The 20928-nt window shown below is 32.8% G+C and overlaps 2 protein-coding genes across 4 annotated transcripts in view; one reads left to right on the forward strand and one right to left on the reverse strand.

The window, feature by feature from the left end:
- Window positions 1-3484, forward strand: part of pan (transcription factor pangolin) — a 139989-nt gene extending 136505 nt beyond the window's left edge. For both annotated transcript variants that reach the window (XM_090115909.1, XM_090115908.1), the window contains exon 12: window positions 826-3484. In XM_090115909.1, the coding sequence (XP_089972035.1) occupies window positions 826-1165 (340 nt within the window). In that variant the 3' untranslated portion in view covers window positions 1166-3484. The remainder of the gene's footprint in view (window positions 1-825) is intronic.
- Window positions 3485-6347: 2863 nt separating this feature from the next.
- Window positions 6348-20928, reverse strand: part of CRMP (Collapsin Response Mediator Protein) — a 49524-nt gene continuing 34943 nt past the window's right edge. For both annotated transcript variants that reach the window (XM_090115773.1, XM_090115772.1), the window contains exons 3-14: window positions 14945-15129; window positions 14289-14365; window positions 13695-13892; window positions 13290-13436; window positions 12619-12745; window positions 11498-11606; window positions 11009-11157; window positions 10399-10586; window positions 8561-8645; window positions 8082-8219; window positions 7621-7749; window positions 6348-7284 (exon numbers count right to left, since the gene is read on the reverse strand). In XM_090115773.1, the coding sequence (XP_089971899.1) occupies window positions 7205-7284; window positions 7621-7749; window positions 8082-8219; window positions 8561-8645; window positions 10399-10586; window positions 11009-11157; window positions 11498-11606; window positions 12619-12745; window positions 13290-13436; window positions 13695-13892; window positions 14289-14365; window positions 14945-15129 (1612 nt within the window). In that variant the 3' untranslated portion in view covers window positions 6348-7204. The remainder of the gene's footprint in view (window positions 7285-7620; window positions 7750-8081; window positions 8220-8560; window positions 8646-10398; window positions 10587-11008; window positions 11158-11497; window positions 11607-12618; window positions 12746-13289; window positions 13437-13694; window positions 13893-14288; window positions 14366-14944; window positions 15130-20928) is intronic.

Below are 20928 nucleotides of genomic sequence, written 5' to 3' on the forward strand. Positions count from 1 at the left end.
GGTCAGTTCGTAGCGCGACTTTGTTTGCTTTTGTGGCATGGACTTTAGACGTCTTTACTTCATTTGTACTGTCAATTTTTGTGTTTTACATAAGCTTGGATTGTAAAGAATCGAATGGTGCAATGACAACTGTTGTAGCGTTGTTTCTGTGCTCATTCATGATGAATTAAAGACGTATCGTGGTCTCGATGTTTAGTTGTTTCGATTTCAAGTGTAACTGACAGAATTATTTTTCAGTAATAATAGATTGAATGCAAGGTTTTTATGTCTGTGTGTCTGACGATATTATCAAAGATTGTATTTAGATTTTAATTAATGCTTTTCGGTTATGTTTGTGTGTATCGAAACGACGTTGAACTTAGTTTTAGCTTTCGATGTCTTTAGTTGATTTTTTTCTTATGCGGCATGAGCGTCATGTATTAGTTTTCGTTTTTCTTTATTTTTAACATTTTTCTCAGCATGGTTTTCAGTTAACAGTTTTGTTTTTGTTTTTTAGGCTTTTGATATAGGATCGTTTTAATTTTGTTTGTTGTTATAAGTTGAAAACATTGTAATATTGAGGCCCTTATTAAATATCTATTCATATTTTATTGCAAAGTATATATCTTTATTACTGTTACTTTACAAATATCTTATTCATTTTCTGTAACAGGTTCGACCATAGATGCATTAGATTCTGAATAATTAGGTAGATTCTGAATAGCGTTTTCATAAGGGTCTTAGTAATTTTTTTAACTTCTTTATCTAATCCTACGAGACAAATACCGTCCTCGCGACATCATCTTAGTTATTTTTGTATTAATATGTGTAATGTGGTGTGTTCAGGCGGAAGAAGAAGTGCGTCCGCTACATGGAGGCGCTGGCGGCGGCGGGCGGCGCGGTGCCGCTGGTGACGCCGCAGTCGCCTTGCTCTGAGGAGGACGTGAAGCTAGAGGAGCTGTCGGACGCGTCCAGCGATACCGACACTCCGCTCAACTCTGCGTCCAGCCCGGGCGGGCTCAGCGCGCTGTCCTCGCTGGCCTCGCCCGCGTCCGACCCGCCGGCCCGCAACCCCGTGGGCACCAACCCGCGCGACGCCAACAACCCCCTGTCCGTCAACCAGCTCACGTCGCAGTCGTGGCCCCGCGCGGCGCGGCCCGGACACGAGGTCATCTCCGTGTCGTAGGGCGCGACCGCCCCCGACGAGCGCCCGACACCGACTGACCGCCTGTACTCGGTCATCCTTTTGATGCGCTCGCGTCTGCACACGAGTCTCGTCTCTCCTCACCGGATCAAAGTTATAACCGAGTACAAGTTGTGTTTCTGGACTCCAATAGAACAATGTGCAGTGTTGTGTGGCGCGGAACTTGCGTCGGTTGTGATAGACGGTAATAAACTCTGGTTTCAGGTATTCAAAGGTTATAATTGGGTGCTAATCTACGCGGGTATGTGATTTTTAGAAATACCGATATGTGAGTGCGTATTATATTTTATTTTACACCGCTTATGAATCTGTCCGTTTAAAAGTGTACTCTTTCAATTAACGATAGTGGAGATTTGTAAGCTTCCGTGGCCTAACGTTCAACCCGACCAGATGTGCGGTATTTCTGAAAAGCCATCCGTTCCGAAAGCGAAATGTGTACATTATTATAATCTTGTAATTGACAAATTAATGTAAATTTATCTTAAACTTACCACATGTTAGTCCCGACAACAGTCATTTCAACTGATCTCAGATTTGTAAGCACTTTGAAGTAATTATTTTTCTCGTTCCGAGCTTTTCGAGTCTAATGTGTCATCTTTGACTAGTCACATGTTTGTGCCATCGACTGACGGAAATCGAGGAAATTGGACTCGGGAGCGACGGAATTTATTTAAGTCACTACCATATTAAACTTTTTGACGTAAAACTATCGCACAAAGTGTCAAATCGTTGAAATTAACTGTTCATAGACAATGTGTTATTCACTTAGAATTTTGTTTATTCGTTTCGTTAATCTATAATGTTCTTAGTTTTTATTTTATTTCGCTTGTATTTACGTTTACATGCTGTTTACGGTTTTTGTTAGTTTGTGCTGACGTTTATTTGACACATTATCTGTGGACAGACGGCGTTTCGCGCCATTTTCGCTCTCTCACAGATTATAAACATAATCCTATCTAACCTCAACGGCCTGCACTAGAAGGTTCCATTAGATTTAGTATTTAGTTTATTTGTCCTTCGCAGTGAGCGCGTGTATAATAGTATTTTAAGGCAACGCGAAGGGCTTTTGTTTTTCCGTTGTGCGGAATCGTTAGACTGTCTTAGGTTAGAATAGGCACGTTGTATGAGTGATTCATGATGTTTCGGAGAAATTCCTCTTTTATATAATGCATTTATTAAAAACTAGAAGAGAAATTAATAGTTGTCGCCTTATAAAATCTATGGAATGATGCACTGAGATGTAATGAAATTCATGAACACGCAAATATTTGAATGATTTAACAAATTGTAACAATGTATGTATAAAAGAGTAATTTTTGCCAAACATCTCTGTATATGTGTAAGTACATGATGTAACTGTATAAAGTGTAGGTTAATCTAACTGTGTCATATTAGACCTAAGTGTACTATTCTACTTACATATTCATATACATACACTATTGCTATATAAACAAAGGAAATTTAAAAAAATATTAGTTCAATACCAACCCAATAAGTCACCCTACATATCCTGTGTATACCTTGTTTTTAACAGAGCTAATGTAAATAATTTGTAATTCGCAGTTAGACGTTCTTTGGCGAAGAAATTGCATTTACTATTATTATGAGAAAATTGTGCCCACGGAATGTTTTGTTTTGTCCAGCGACTTTTTGTTAATTACTTTTTTTATTGTTATTATTAAGAATTTTAACGTTGTTGACGGCAATATCTAACAGACTAGAATCGTGATCTTGTGATTGAAATATCAAATATCTTTACTCTTACCGAATATATTATCATTGACTAAATTGACTACAGGATATCATTGTTTGACATTGGATCGAGTGCAAGTTGCATGAATATAATGTGCAATACTGGAGTTATATGGGTACTGTATATTTTTTTAATGTAATGTAGCTTTTCCTGTAAAAGTACGTTTTAAGTTTTTATAATTGAAATTATATGGATTTTCGGATATTATATGTGAAAAAGAAATTTTTGGTTTTAAAGAAACGTGGTGCGAAATGTGCCAAAACCATCTGCAGTTTTATAGAGAATGGACAGAAAATTTTGTATTTGTGCCAAATTTAACAAATGGGCGTGTCGTCGCCGAATACCTCTTCTTAAAGGTCTTTATGTTGATAGATTTTATAGGTTGTTTTTATTGTTAAGATGGTAAAGACAGACGGCATGGAGCCGATTATTATTATTATTTTTCGTAGGGAAAATTTGTCAAATTAGAAAACTCAATTATTAGGTCTGGACCCAAGTCTTGTGTTCAGTTGAACGAATATTATTTTAATAAACAATATAAAATTGTACTCTTGTCTTTTATTTGAACCTATACTTACCTAAACCCTAAATTATTGATGTGAGGTGAAAAGCCTCCAGTTTCATTACATTAGAACACTTACAGTAAATATGTGGATTTTCGCTACGTATCTGTAGTACTGAGTAGTGAGTACACTACACTTGTCACTCATAAAATACCACTCACAACCTAACTACACATTTATACTGCAAAACTATAACATATCCATAGTACTTCATATTAATTCACAGCTAAATACTGTTTAAAATATATATAAAAGTCGAGTTAGCTGTTGTACCATTTATATCTCAAGAGCAGACTGGTTTTTATGAGTTTTATTTTTGTCAGATTAGGATAATAACAGTTAAATGTTTAAAACAAAAAAATACCCAGGTGAAACCGGGGCGAGCATCTAGTCTGTTATCAAAAATTTAGAAATAAAATTAAAAATATACAACCATTTGAATTAGTTACATTAGCGCCATCTAAACAGCTAAACAGTTAGTTCGACTATTACATACACTTATATATACATACATACACACTTCAAAATTATGATTAGGAACAATAACTGTATGTCCCAGGCTGTAGTATGTAAAATTTCATTTTTTAATTCCTGTCTTATTTACTACTTAAATTCGCAGTTGATCATAATACTTCTATACGTAGTATATTATTATTAGTCTGTGATAATACTGATCATAATTAATTTATACTATGTATAAAAACAATGCGGCCGGTACTAGACTAGACCTAGAGCATTAAATTTTAGGAGAACATTGAGCATTCGTCAATAAATTTTACCGAACTGATTTTTAAAATACCCTAGTAATTAAGAAAACTAGCTCGTCCGGCTAAGATAATAAAGTAGTAGTTATAACGAAAATTTGCATTTGAAAAGACTAAACATTATCATGGAATGGTTTTAACTTTACATTGAACTCGTCTCCACAATTTCATCCGTGGGATGTTTTCAGCAGAAAATTTTAAAATCACATTTCATATCTTAATAAAAGCGATTTAAATTTCATTAAATCCTTATTTATATTTATATTTTTATATTTCAAAAAATAAAAAGTACGTGTCACTTTGTCTGCGATGGACTACTGAACCGATTTTTATTTGATTTGCAACCCGTGTGAAGTTTGATCTGACTTAAAAGATAGGATAGGTTAAATTTCAGTTTATGGTCGTAACATTATTTTATTGTTAATTATTATTTTTACATCCTTCAATATGTAGTCATAATTTTCTGTTAGCTACAAACTATTCTTAACTATATAGGTACCTAATAATATGGCGATATCTGCTGACTGGATTGATTCAATAGATAGCGATATTATTTATTAAAGATTAGAACCCTTTACGCGTTTGACCGTTCATAATCATAAACATAACTAAAACAGGACAACGTCTGTTGGGTCAGCTAGTTATTTATATTTTAAACATAAATCATGATTTTCACAGCATAGTTTTTTTGTTTATGTATGTTATGTTTTGTGTATGACAGATAGCTGATGTTATAAGGAGCTTATTTTTAGTTATGATATTCCCACAGAAACATAAAAATAATCAAGAAAAACTCAATTACGCGGGTTCTAGTTTATAATATAAAATATGAGTGTGTATGATTAGAACGGTGTCGATGTTATTGCGTTTTTATGCATGTATGTATTTAATAATGAGAAGCTGTAACTAAAATGTTTAAATTTTGGAAAATTTTTAGATCGATAACATATCGAATAACGTTTTGCCTAATCTATTTTAAATTAATATTATTTGGTGAATGGTGATTCTGTTATATGAATAAGCCTACGTTATGGTATCAACCAGAAATATCTTAACGTTCTGACAAGGTTCTGGCATCATTTAGAACACTCGTTAGAATTTGGAAGGCGTCGCTTAATTAAGAGGCTAGGCTACTTGAACATCTAGCTTTTCTGTGTCGTATAAGATGATGTATATGAGTGTATACTTTATGCTAAGGTCTCTTATAAGGTTGGATTTCGTTTTTCTGTTAAAGAAAATATTATTTTCATTGATATTCAACTGAAATATTTCTGTATGATAATATTTACGATGAATCAAGAATTCAAGAAAGCTTCTTGGCTTCTGGCAAGATATTGAGGCTTGCTCAAAGGAAAAGTTAAGGAAAGGGTAAGGTAAATTCAGTATTCATTTTAAAATAAAACACAGTAAATATCGATTACATTGTTTATTGTTACAATGCATAAAGAACAGGCAATTAGAAAAATTGTAAATACTATAAAATTGTGATGAAATTACGAGGACTAGTAAGTAAAAGAAGTGGTAAAGTTGTTTTAAAAATTTGTACTGGTGGTCAGTGGTTTTCGCGTAATTCCTCTAAGAATTTAAACCAGCGCCATCTATTAGCCCGTTGTGAAACTTACATCAAAGTTCTTCTATTTTAAGTACTTATTATTATGTATAGATGGCGCTTTTCTCAAAAAACAATTTTCTACAGTTTGATGATCGTCAAAAATTATCCTTATTTCTATCTTATTGTTAGATTAGGTAGAGCACATACTACTTTGGTCATTTTAGAGAATAACATAATAATATTTGTGTTACAAGCTCTACAGATAATAGCGAGATAATATAATAAATATCGAACATTGCTAATACAAACATACAAAGTATATTTAAACCATTACAGTAACGATTAACATATAAGAGTATTTGAAAGAATACATATAGGAACATGGGAGTGCAAATAAAATGCAAACAATAAAAAATAATTGTGAATTTAACAATTCAAGTAATATAAAGTGCTAATAAAAGTTATATAAATGTCAAGTAATTTTGCCTCCATTTTTGTATGGTTTTATGCCACAGATACAAAAACCATAGACAATTAATAAAATAAATGCTCGGAAAGTTTAATTTGGTAAACATAGAAAAATATTAAGTTATACAATAATCAATGGTTATAATATGATTTATAAAACTTAACCTGTTCATTTTACTACGAATTTTCAACATGGAATAATTTAAATACGTTTACGGTGTATTATTGCTAATAACACATTTTCCTACAAAATCAGTCTATGTTAACGAATATTGTAATGAATCAATTCATGCATTAAATTAAGCAGTCAAACAAAATCTATATGTTTGTATAATATTTAAAATCATTTTCTTTAAAAAAGTGTATTCAGATCGATTATTCCTTTTTTATTGGACATAAGAGTTATGCAGTATTACAAGATTTCGCAGCTTTTTTATAAATTTTAAATATTATACAAACATGTTAACATACTTTCAAGTTCACATTTAATTCGAAACAAATAACTTACACTAGCTTGTGAAAATATATTTGGTATAAGATAAGTATTTGAATTGTGAAGAAAATATCCAAATTGGATAAGTAGTAATAAATAAAAATCCCAGAGTTTTATTATAATTAATCTGTAGTAATGAAATTAATGTGTTTTGTGTATTTTTAAGCTCATATAAGCATTCGTTAAACTAAGCATATAAAGTAAATAATTTTTTTTATTCATATGAATCTCGTAAAAACTAACTTAAGTTTACAAACTCAGACAAAAATAGTGTTTCAATGTTTCTAAAAATGTCAACTTAGAGAACTAATAAATACTAGATAGTTTAACATTTTTTCACAAGCAAAAGTGTAGCGGTCCGTACCGGTTTACATTACGATACCAGTTTTAAATACCGGTTATAGATAAAAATCGGTTTTTACCGATTTTTACCAGAGACCGGAGGACCTGCCGCCGGGAGGGTTCCTCACGCGAACAGATGTTTTCTTTTCCAGCCCTTCCATTTCCTCTGTAATTACAAAAAATATACATTAGTTTTATTGTTGTAAAAATTTAGAAAAGTGATTTATTTATATTTATTTTTGTGTAATATTTATTTTTGTGTCAAGTATTTTTTTTTTTGAAATAACGTGTTCTGTTGAGCTTTATTAACTCTGTTTTTGAATTGTCTTTGTTATAAACAGCTATGGCTGAGCAGGTGCATGAACAATATAATATTATAATTACATTAAAAATGTTCAACTATACTGCTTTATCAGTTATGGGTGGGTGTGCTGCACCCGGATGACGTCACCGACATGTTGTCTAGTTGTTCAGTGGCTACAGCTACAGCGCATGTACTCACGGCTGATGGAGAAGGTGGAGTTCTGCAGGTTGCGCTGTCCGGGCTCGCGCATCTTGCGGCCGGTGGGTGTGCTGCACCCGGATGACGTCACCGACATGTTGTCCAGCTGCTTTGTGGCCACGCTCATGTCTGGAATTGTAATAAATAAAGAAGTTTTTGGAATTGAAACAAAGCTACATTTTGTAATTATAGTATGTAGAATGATGTTAATTGTTAACTAACAATATGTAACATGTGCAATGTTTTTAATTTATTACGATAATAAAATGTTACAGAAATAAGAACGAATTTTTATTTACCCTTATCCCTGTATTAATCAATAAGATGCATACAGCCAACTTTTGACTTTAATTACGCTTAAATAATAAATTAATTAATGATATCCAACTATGTATTAAATAAGGATTTTAATACAAAAAAAACGTAAATTTCTTTCTTTAAATAATTGTTCAATTGCTTACCATGAGTGGGTGTACCATTGGTGACCCGGTGGGGTGTGGTGGGTTCAGGGTAGTCCTTCTGTGGGGTGCGGGGTATTTCATCACCCCCGCCGTATATGTACGGGCAGTTTGCGGGGGTAGTTAGGAATTTGCCTAAACCTGGAAAAATTATGTTTAAAGTGAGATAAAGTATGATAAATGAGTGATTTTTATGTTACCTATAGTTTGGACACTATTTGATGATTTATTTATTAAATGAAGTTATTTCTAAAATGTCACAAATTTTTGTGAACGTACCAAATATATGTTTAACTTAATTTATCTCAATCTAAATGTATTCAAGTTTATTAGAAAAGAAGATGTTTCACTTCAAAAACCTTCACGCATATCTAAATATTGCCAAAGAAGTTTCACTTCAGACACTCTGACATTTTTTTTCTCTATAATATTAACAAAACTTTTAATTTAATATAGAGAGCGTATTAATATAAACACATTACCTTCAACAACTCTGAGCTCCCCATCGTCGAGGCACACACGTCCGTTCACAATCACATACTGCGGACTGCCCACTACGTGCTGGCCCTAAAAAGATATATTTATGTGTTAAAAAGATGTAGAAAAAAGCAATTTCTGCTATTCTGTGTAGTAAATAAGCTTATAACACTTAGATAAAAATTTTAATTTATATTTGCAGCGATTTTATACCTTGGGTCCTAATTGGGTATTTATAGATTAACCAAGACAATTTACTATTTCTGGATGAGGGACTATTACCTTAAATATTCTTATGACCTTTTACTACCCCTAATGATGTTTAAAATAAATGAAGAATAAGGGAAACATGAAGAATTACATCATTCATAAGCCCAAATTAACCGTCGCCCAGACAGGATCAGCACAACGCCAAATGACGACACCTAAACGGAACAATGAATAGCAATCCATATTAGACCCTCTCCCAACCTCAACTCTCCCAGTACGGCCGGTCACCGCGGGAGAGTATGACCAAAACCCCCCAAATAAAAATGAATTTTTTTTAAACTACCTTTTATATTTGCACCCTTAAAGTAAGATCATTATCTTCTGATCAAAAACTAACAGAGCTCAAAGCAGCACTAGAAAATATTAACCATGATATAATAGGTTTGTGCGAGGTTCGTCGCCTAGGAGAAAAGATAATCGAAGACAGAGATTACATTAAATCCGATAAAAAAAAAATCTTAAAAAATTATACAAACTTACCAACAAAGAAATAATAAAAAAAATGTTAAACAGGGACAAGTGGCATTCTTTGGGGGAGGCTTTTACCCGTACGGGGTCCATAAGAACCTAACGAGTACTTAATTTAAATTATATAAACTAGATTAGTGTCTAAATTGTTCTACTATGTACTCAAACTATAACTGTAACTAAAATTGTATATTCTTATGGAACAAATAAAGCTTTATTTATTTTATTTATTTAATGATGTTTAAAATAACCTTTTCTCTTGCAAATGTCCTTAAAATGAAATTTTCTCCTGCAAATTGACCGTCCTACCTATTTATCCTGCCAATACCTCAAAACTCACCTCGAATATATTATAGTCGACGCTCTGTTTGCAGGGTACAGGTTGCTATGTATCCTTGCGTGTTTATTGCACGCCTCATAAGCGAAGCGTTGAGGTGGGTACTACTGTCACTTCGCGCAAAACATCTGATTTTTCAAACTTAAAATGTCTTTATGTATCATACATTGCACTTGTAAGATAATACATACACACACATATTAAGAAAAAACACTATTTTTAACGTTCATGATATTTTTGATGTCATTTTTGTTATTTAAACTAGTTAAAAAACAGTTTAAAAAAGTTCTGTCTTGGACGTCCGTGTGTCTGTATGTGCGGATCCTTTTTCTTGTTAACACGATAGCGACCGAAATACTTTACTAATCGAGTTTTTTTTTTTTCTCTTACGCTTGAGTATGCTCAGGAATAGAACCCTTTCATTTTTCAGGGTCTGATTCGATGTGGTTTAATTGTTATAAAATAATAATTAATAAATATTTATTAAAAAAAATTATGAGGCGTGCACTTTTGGATTTTCCAAATTATTTGTACTTCTAAGACACTAAAGACACTTTACTACCACAATATGACTATTAATCCTACAAAATGACAATCAAAATGACCTTTTCCCCTGTACATTGACCTTTTATCCTAAAAAATGACCTTCCAAACGACATTTTCTCTTGCAAAATGATCCTAAAATGACTTTTTCCTTTGAAAATTGCCCTTTTTTCTCCTCGAACTCACCTCGAATATATTAATTGCCCTGTTTTCACCCGAACTCACCTCGAATATATTAAAGTCAACGCTCTGTTTGTGCGTAGCAGCGGATATGGTTCTCTCAAGGCGCGGGTCCCACACGACCACGTCAGCATCAGAGCCAGACACTATGCGACCCTTGCGCGGGTACAAGTTGAATATACGCGCCGCGTTCGTGCTGGTCACGGACACGAAACGGCACGGATCCATTATACCTGGGTTAAATATTAATTTATTAAATGTTGGTGTATTTTCTAGTGTTTGATTTTACGCGAGTATTATACATACGTTTACATAGTTGAAATAACAGTCATGGACGACCAGATAGGTCTGTTATATCAAGGTATTAAATATGTTTTTCGAAAATGTAGTAAAATTTTACAGAAATAATAGCATGGAAAAGAAACGGGATAGGTAAGTATTAAGTCTATTATAGTGTGGTTTATCTAACGTGAACGTGATTTTTTGTTATTCATGAAAAGATACAAACGTTAGTCTATTATACTGGATGGTAAAATTGAATTAAACCTGCTAAAGTTATTTAAATCTCCAGTTTTAGATACCTAAAGTTATAGGGAGACTTACTTCAAGAATTTTTACAATAATTCTCATAACAAGATCTTCACTATAAACCTACCTGTATTAACTCCCTTCTGCCACAAAATAGCCATACGGTCCTCAACCCCATTCACCCCGTTGGGTATTTTGGTGAAATCATTCTTGCCAAGCTCTTTATCTTTCTCATGGAAGGTGCAATTATCACTACCGATTAGTTGGAGATCGTCACTGGAAATTTCAGAAAAATTATATAAATAAAATGATATTAATGTACTACTGAAAAGCAGCGCTTACAACACCTTTTTAGGACCACACTGATAAGCCATAAGTACCATTTTTGTTGTATTTTTCATATTTTTTTGCTTTTGTGTGGTGTTGAATAAACTTTATTTCTTGCTTTCTTCTTTATTTTCTTTCAAATACTTTATTTTACACCATAAATATTGAAAAAATTGAAAATGTTTTGCCTAATTCTGAGCTAAAACATTTTTTAACGTGCTAAAATTTTTTTAACGTGTTAAAAAGCTCTCATCTCTCTATTAAACGCCAATAAAATTGTAATACTCACTCAGCAAGCGCCTGGACAATGGCTTCAGGCGTGTCAGGGTCCGGGCGAAGTGGGGGCGATAACACATGTGCAGCCGCGTGACGGAAACAGGCGTTTTTGTAATGCGTTCCTGAAATATATATGAATAATACGTTTAAAGAATAGAAAAAACATACCGGCCGAATTGATAACCTCCTCCTTTTTTTTGAAGACGGTTAAAAAAGAGCAAGTGTGCTGAGCACACGTGTCAGAAGTGAAACTTCTTTGGCAAGATTCAAAGACGACGACGTCAAAATTAGTTCATTCTACAAAAGTCGCAGCGCTGTAGTCGCGTGAATGTTGAACTAATTATATTAGTCCCAAAAGTATCCGTGGGACTTCATTCGTGAATTGGATTCTAATATCATATTTATTAGTTTTATTACTGATAGAAGACGCATGTTTCGTGTTTACTTTGATGGAAACGTAATAGATCTATTTTATTTTAAAAACATCGTTGAATAATCCATTTTACAGTGTAATTACTAATTAGACTCATATTTATTGTTATTTAACAACAAACACAACGGAAACGTAATTCGTACGTATCTAATCGGTTCTTCTTTATAAATACTGCTTTCCGAACTGTTAAAAGATAAATTTACGTTTATGACGATTTTAAATTGGTTCTAAAAGAAGTTTAATTCAATAATTATTAAATGTTCTAGTTTGTTTAAAATTTTGTACGAAGCAGTACATCTTATATAGGAAAAATCACAAAAAGTATAAAATTTTAAATAACATACATATTATTATAATGAAAAACATGCATGTACGGAGCCCTCCGTTCGCTAGTCCAACACTCACTTGGCCGATTGTTTTTTCTTCAAAATCAACCTTAATCCTAGCCAATAATATAACCAGTATAAGTAGAACCATATTATTATATTACTAGCTTCCGCCCACGACTTTGTACGTGCATCCATGTTTTTCCCCGTTCCCGCAAGAATTTCGGGGAATCCTTTCTTAGCGGATGCCTGCGTAACATCTACCTGCATGCCAAATTTCAGCCCGATACGTCCAGTGGTTTGGGCTATGCGTTGATAGATCACTATATCAGTCACCTTTGAGTTATATATATATAGATTTGTGGCAGATCTTACCATCAGTCCCCACAGTAGCGGCTAAAGTTTCACCATAAACTGGCGGGTTCTGTCTCGAGCGAGCTATACGTAGCGCTTTGACCGCGCTTTTGGACATTATGTGCACGATGTATAGCGGCGCATTCACCTGTAAAAAAGTAAATTATATTAATATTATGTTTATATATTTATGAGGTTATGAACAGGTTGAAAAATAAATTCTAAATATAGTTCCGCCCTCAATTTTAGGGCTATCTATTGAAAGGTATTTGAAACCTAAAAAAGTAAGTACTCATAACTTTGATATCATTTTTCATAACATAAATAGCGGGTGGTTGAGAATATTCGTCAAATTTACAACGTGGCCGGGTCGAAGTCATTATGGCTGGAGCGTTTGTGTAAAATAGTCAGCCACTCGGGGTTAAAATTTAAATAGAATTGTAAAATTAATGCTGTGGAAGTCGTTTGGGAAGTCGATAACATAATTCCTATGGTGGTTCAAACTATGTCAGTTATCAAATTCAAGTTGACAGTCAACACAAAATGTATCGGGGTATTTTTAAATTTTAGCATCGATCAAATTAAAGAGGGTAGACATCTGTCTGTCTGAAGTGTCACCAAAAAAATGTCCTAAGCGAAGTCCCCTATAAAACGAAAAAAGACATATTTTAATTTTTCTATAAGTTAATCACCTGGTTAGCAATAACACAAGCTCGATTAACGGCTTCTGCTTCCACCTCCTCATCCCTAGAAAGCTGGTGACCCTCGGGTCCTGTTAATCCTGAGGCAAGTAGCTTTTCTGTGTTCCGAGCTATGATGTTACCGTTTTCTGCGTGGACCTGGAATAATTGTGATTTTATATTGGTACATTTTATACGGCTTAAGAAAGGCAATAATTTCGTAAGTAGCGTATGAAGTTTACGATGAAATAAGTAAAAAAAATATAAGGTATGAACTTTCCGCAATATTTTATTGTGTAATATATTGAAAGTTGAAACTACGAACTATTTACTATAATTACAACTCAAAAGCTTTATCACGTATAAAGAATGTGTAAAAAACTCTTAAATCCATATTTCTAAAGCAAAATGCGATACCTGAGCCAGTGCCCGTAACTCAGAGCACGTTTCCATAGCAACCATGAGCTCATAATCGTCCAGCATCCACGCCCCCTTGTACGCCATGAACATCTTGAAGGAATTGACCCCATGTTCGGAGACTAGTTGTTCCATCTCCTTCTTGACTGATGGTGACCACCAGGTGACACCCACGTGTAGGGCGTAGTCACAGCATACCTGGAAAAAGATTAAAAAAGATACAGATATACACCTTAAATCAACAAATTCTTCAAAATCAAATCAAAATATAATAAAGTTGATACATTATTCTGTTTGAACAAGCTAATCTCAGAAACAAATAGGCAAATAGGCACCTAATGTTCATTTCTTTTGTTAAAGCAAGTGAGTGAAGTTTTAGAAATGAAAATGAAATGAAATGAAAATTTATGGCTACCCTCTTTATACATGATGTTCAGAATTTCGATCAGAACCACAATTTCTTGGACAACATATAATTTTCTTGCAGTTAAAATGTTATGAGAGCGGTTTTATACGGCATCTTAGAACTCTACATTAAAAAAAATGATAATATTACTATTACTACTATGTAAAATCATGGATTATAAAACTAACCTTGTTGTCAGCTTTTTGTCTCCAATTGTTGTATGCTTCTATAAGAGACTGCCCCTTCTGAGGTAGAACGAAGTCGACTGGAAAAGAATGGTATAATAGTAAGTTAATAGTTTTCGCAAAGTATTCTATTTACTTCAAGTTAATAAGTTAGTAAATAATAACTAATAATAGAGCAAATAAAAGGTTTTATCGTTGTTTTCGAGATTGTATTTTATTAGTTATTGGGGGTTGTTAAAGAAAAACTATGAGAATGCCCATTAAGCATGATATTTTATGAATACTTATTACAATACTATAAAGTTATTTATATTGTTATATAGCTGTATCTAGCTAAACTGCTTTTCAAAACAAGAGCTTTATTTATCGTAGAGTAAGCAATGCATGTTGGCCACCTGACATCTGTGAAATAGGCACCAAAAACAGGTTACAAGTGCTTTGAAGCTTTTTAAATATCGGCTCATTTCTTAAAGCTTTCCAGAACTTCAAGAAAAAAGCATGTCCGGATATCTTTTAAAACATCACTTATAACCAAAGAACTACCGAACGGATTTCAATAATTTATGGATTTATCTCTAATTGGATTAGAATAACACCTGTTAAGAAATTGAAAAAACTTACAAGTCTAAATAATTTAATATGTATACTTGATTACTTACTGACAGTGGTAGTACCACCGGCCACCGCCGCTCTTGTGCCCTTGTAGAAGTCATCCGCCGTCTTCGCGCCCATCATTTCGAGCTCAAAGTGGGTGTGGGGATCGATACCACCAGGCATCACCAGCTTGCCTGTGGCGTCGATGGTTCTAGTGCCCCCTGGGATGATGAGGTTGCGACCCACTTGCCTGGAAAGAAGTTGATGTTATTTATATGATAAAGAATAAATGTTAATATTGATAATGTTGAGATCATCTCAATTTGTCTGCTGTCTGCCGTATAAACGAACGTAAATAAGTAAACAATAGAATATTATTAATAAGTTCAAATTCTTAATTTGGTCTTATTGCTAACATTATGTTTGTCTCTTTAATTTATTCAGGATATGTTTAGAAATTAAAGACTTTTTAACGGATTTAAAACGCGATTTAATCATTATATTATTTTCCCGACGTTTCGAACACTTTACAGCGAGCGTGGTGGAGGGGGAGACTCCCCGTGACCACGCTAAAAAAATCCGTTAAAAAGTCCTTAATTTCTAAATACTCGCGTAAAATGAAAATACAGGATATGATTATTTAAAAATAAATAAGACAAAAGAATAAATTTTTTATATTATGAGTAGAGAAGGTATCTGTCGAAAAGATTAAATATATTATAATTTATATCGATATTAACGTTATGTATTTTATTGTAATGCTATAACAATAGATTTTTGCTTGTCTTTAATATTCTAGTCAGCATCAGTAAATCTCATGATAATTACATTGCCTTATAAGTTACAATAAGTATATAAAATGGGATGCTATTTGTTAATGTTTGTTTTATAAATCAACTATTCGTTTGTCTCTGCTTTACTCGGGTTGACGTGGGATTAAAAAGAATCCTGTCATTGTAGAATTGTGTACTTTTCTGCTGAAATAAATTTCATAACCGAAACGGTATCTTAAACTATTTACAAACATGCAAATTCAGTGAAGAAGAAGATGTTCATGTAACTTTTCATTCCTGTAATGTGGTAGTCTCTATAAACTACTACTACTACTAAATGAATTATTTTTTGAGCTTTTATTAAAATAAACGTATTTACAAGTTACAAAAGTATTTCATAATTACGTTGTTACGTATATATCTTATATATAAAATTCTCGTGTCACAATGTTAGTCTGCATACTCCTCCGAAACGGGTGGACCGATTCTCATGAAATTTTCTGTGCATATCGGGTAAGTCTGAGAATCGGCCAACATCTATTTTTCATATGTACCACGGGCGAAGCCGGGGCGGACCGCTAGTAATATAGTAATATTAATTTAACAGTATGTTATTGTAACGTAATGTAAATGTAATGTACATAATGATATTATATAGGTCTAGGTAGGACTTTTGGCCCGCCTAAACCCTTTCAAGATAAATCTTGTTTCCCAATTTGAGCAACGTACAACTAGCGAAAATTAAGATATCAATTTTACTTATGCACTTTTGAAAAAACTTTGCTAGTGCGACTTACATCTGTACAAAACACACGTAGTGCCATCTAGTGGAGATTTTCTATTCTGATTTCCTGAATTTCGTAAGAAAAGCTTCTTATTAATTCAAGTCTGAAAGCAAAGCTCCTTTCTATCGTTTTAAACGAGTCCAAGATAGTTTAATTTGAATTGTAATGTTTAATTTGAATTATCTTTGTTTCCTAAATATTTTTGTAATAGAAAATATAATAAAGGAACAAATTTGAAACGCCTCTGTTAATCATTTTTATAGGGTCATAAAAACTCCTGCTGACTCTCTCTTGTGCATTAGGCGTGATTTGTTTAACAAACAAAGCAATATAATTTAGTCAATTGTATGATACATTAAATAATAGGTTAACGGAATCCATTGACCTTATTAAATAATGCGGGAATAAGATTTTCAAGTAATAAAAACATTTAGGGGACAACACTCGGAACTATAAATTGGAACATATAAACTTACAAAAAGCTCTACCCTAATAATATACCTATGTTAGAATAGCTTTGTAGTTTTTGCTTAACTGTGACGAATAGTATCTAATTCGAAAATAGATTGTCTTGATTGTCTTTATGCATTAATTATTATTTATGTAAAATCACTAAGCTAAAGGTTACTTTATTTAATTTATGTAAAATTCATTAAGCAAAAAGCTTTCTTCTTTTCTAAATCATTAAAAATACGCTACGAATTGAGAAACTCTGTCTTTTTTGGCACAGTCAGCAATTTAGTTTTATTAACCATACTATTATAGAATATTTGAACACATTTCATAATATCTTTAAACTTCCATCAATCAAGTTTAATTTTTATTAAGCTCATAAATAGATACTAGTTTAAATTAATTTCTATCATAATACTCTGTCATTAAAGAAAGTATATGAAGATTGATGATTGTCTATTAATAATATAATGTGATGAGTCACCATTTTGATTTATTTTTGAAGACATTATTGCTCTAATAGTTTAGACTTTAGGGGATAATTAAAGTTAGTGACAGTTTATAAATTGGAATGATTGATAGATAGTAATAAAGGGCATATTTTTTTGAAGTTTTCTATTAGATGTGTAAGTATTCGATTTTAGTTTGACTCTTCGAGAATAGTATCTACTTAGTAGAGTTTAGTTTATAAACAAGAATTTTGATTATTATTAGACACGTCACGCCTCGACTGTAGTTTGGATGGATGTGGACAGAATATCATATAAGTATACAATATAAGTATTACACGAACATATTAAAATGTCACCTGTAAACTATCAAATACGGGCAAGTAGAATACATTTTTGAAATGGTAGTTTAATACGTTATTAGACGAATAAGTTTTAACCAAGGATTAAAAATCGGCCCTTAATAGAATATAATAACTAGTTCAAAGATGGAACGCTCTTCATACATTATAAAATATACAGGAGTAAATAAATAATTATAAAATAAAAGATAAAGTAAATAGATTATTTTGAGAAATTTCGTCTCTTAGGAATGCAGGTTAAGATTTGAGTACTGCAGTAAATAATAATTAATTCAAAGCATTAAATTTTAACGGACTTTAAATCAATTAAAGTTTTTAGTGCTATTCAAGCGTGCTATTACTATGTGACAAATAAAATTGACGCTTGTCATAAAATCTATGAATATTCAAATGGTGGACGATATAAGAAACATACAAGGCATTGAACCCCACCAAAACCCAACATAATATTGAAACTTCCGGCGTTTATATCATACATATATATTTTATAGGTAAATCTATACATATAATAAATCTGTAGAAGGGTCAATTCTGTACATTGAAAATATTGAAAAAATAAATAGCAGGGGATGTTACTGGATCGATACCAAACCCAAATATGTGATTAATTATCCTGGGCGTAAAATAGGATACTTTTTATCCTGGAAAAATACGTAGAAAAAAAATAATCTTAATTTTTCAGTTTTATCCATAGACGTTGTTCTGTAGAACCGCGAACACACGTTGAGTATTATTATAGGCCTAGCCGTATTTGGGTCCAATAGATATTACTTAATTATAAGATGTTATTGTCAGAGTTACTCAAAATGGAGAAATAAACCATCCACGCGAAGACAGGCTATATTATATCATCGCGCTAAGGTCAACAGGAGCAGAGCCACGCGGGTAAAACCGCGAGGCACAGCCATCACATTAAACTCATAGTCCTAAATGCATATCTTTACTTCGGTCCAATACCCTTATTTACATACTAAAATACTTGACCAATTGAACAATTGTCACCCATATACAGTGTGTTGCGGATGTCAGCGTTAGCATTAGCTGCTTCCGGCGACGCGTGCGCAGTCTGCGCTCTTAATTTGTTATACGCTTCCTTGTTAAAAAGAGTTTGATTTTATTGATTTTACTCTCTCTTCCTATGGTTTTGTTGTTCGAAATGTATGCTATTCTCTAGCTATTTTCAAGCTAAAATGAGAGAGACTTAGAATATAGATAATATTGTAGAGACTAGAGTGGTAGAGCAATCAACAGTTTTTGAGTATTTTCGTAAAAGCGACGATATTATTTCTTATTATTAAGTTTCAATCCTTCTACAGACCTTAATATTGATATGATCTTTTATTAATTCTATGTTAAGTTTAGAGTTGAACAATCAATGCTTGAAATAATAAACAGACTTAGATAATATAAACAGCTCATAGTTCTTACAATTCATACAATCAATCAATAATTAAAACCACGTGTGAAGTACTAAATCCATCATAGGTAATTGAATCTCGAAGCCGTCATAACAAAATTAAATACAGTTCCCAGCCGTGGGACGCAGCATCTCATCTGCTATTGATTTTCCATGAGTCTATTTACGCATGCGTACTGTTTGATGTTGGAATTGTTGGAAATAGTATTTTTGCGATCTGAAGTTAAAATATAATATAATGTATGGACATTTATAATAATATGAATGACATTCAATTATACCCTACAAAATTCATACACATTAAACATCTTCCTCTACATTTAAACTCTAATAAATTAATAAATTGCTTTAAAAAATAGTTACCATGGACCAAGAACTTTGACTACTGTTACTAATCACACTGACTATAAATAGGAAATAGGACTCATGTATATTTTGCATATTATTGCGCCTGACGAACACAAATACAAAAAATACATTCGTACCTTTATTTTCCTATTTATGTGTTGATGCAAATAAAGAAATTCAGGTTATTCAATAAACCACCTATAATAATAAGGTCACGATATAAATAATCTATTATAAGCATATTGCATGTCTGTCATGTATTTACGTAATCTCACAACCGTAGTAACAACTAACATGCGATGTCATCGTAGGTACTCTGAACTGTATCTTACGGCTTTTCATTTAGATTGAAGTACTGGGTTCGATTTGGGAAATACAAGTATTCGACATGGCGTGAAAATCTTGATAAGTAAGGTGGTTAATGAGTAAAAAAAATATTAAAGTTCTGATTTCCAGTGCATAAGGCTAATTGTTAGGAAAATCCGTAGATAATAGTAGAACTGGAATATATTTGCCCTCATTCTCTATTTAAGACAATTTTCCGTTTTCCATTTTATTCGGTTGTAATAAAGCCTCGCATCTATACTAATATTATAAAGCTGAAGAGTTTGTTTGTTTGTTTGAACGCGCTAATCTTAGGAACTACTGGTCCGATTTGAAAAATTATTTCGGCGTTAGATATCCCATTTATTGAGGAAGGCTATAGGTTATATATCATCACGCTAAGATCAACAGGAGCGGAGCAATGCGTTATGCGGGTGAAACTAAATAAACTCAAACATTTATTTATTCAATTAGACTTCTTCTAGAAGCACTTTTGAAACGTCATTACATATTTTGAATATTTACCACCGATATAAGAGCAAAATAATAAGTAAAATGCGTCCATTGTATTGCGTGACCCTTGTGACCTGACTCCTAACAAAATAGTTAACTATATTCCTTTATATTAAGATCTACAATTACATATTGCAGTAAAATTTCAAAAAGGAAATTTTATAATTAAATTGCAAAAGGCATCATTCAATACCAATAATTAATACATCTAAACAAAAACTATTTTTTAAATTTCTGCCATATTATTATAATCTATGAGTTGTATGTTAATTTTAACCAAGTTACCTGTTCATGGAGCCTCTTTATTGCTATTATGTATCATTATGTAGGTATACAGTTTGTGGGTAACAGCAGGTGAATTGATCACCTGCAAGCGGGCGGACAGTGCAAGATTGTATAATATGTAATTGAACCTGATACAGTAGTCATAGTTTTCTTAAGATTATGTCTCTTACAAATACTACTAAATATATAGCCCCCAAATAGGTTAGGATTATAATTTTCACAAAACCAATAATCGACGAAAGCCGCGGTCTATATTATAGTTCACTAGCTTTCCACCTGCGGTTTCGCCCGCGTTGTCTAAAACCTAATACATAATACTAATACTAAAACCTTCCTCGAC

This window comes from Colias eurytheme, chromosome 24, assembly GCF_061535395.1.
Source record: "Colias eurytheme isolate Ceu_HAF_F1 chromosome 24, ilColEury1 Martin Lab GWU primary, whole genome shotgun sequence".
NCBI lineage: Eukaryota > Metazoa > Arthropoda > Insecta > Lepidoptera > Pieridae > Colias > Colias eurytheme.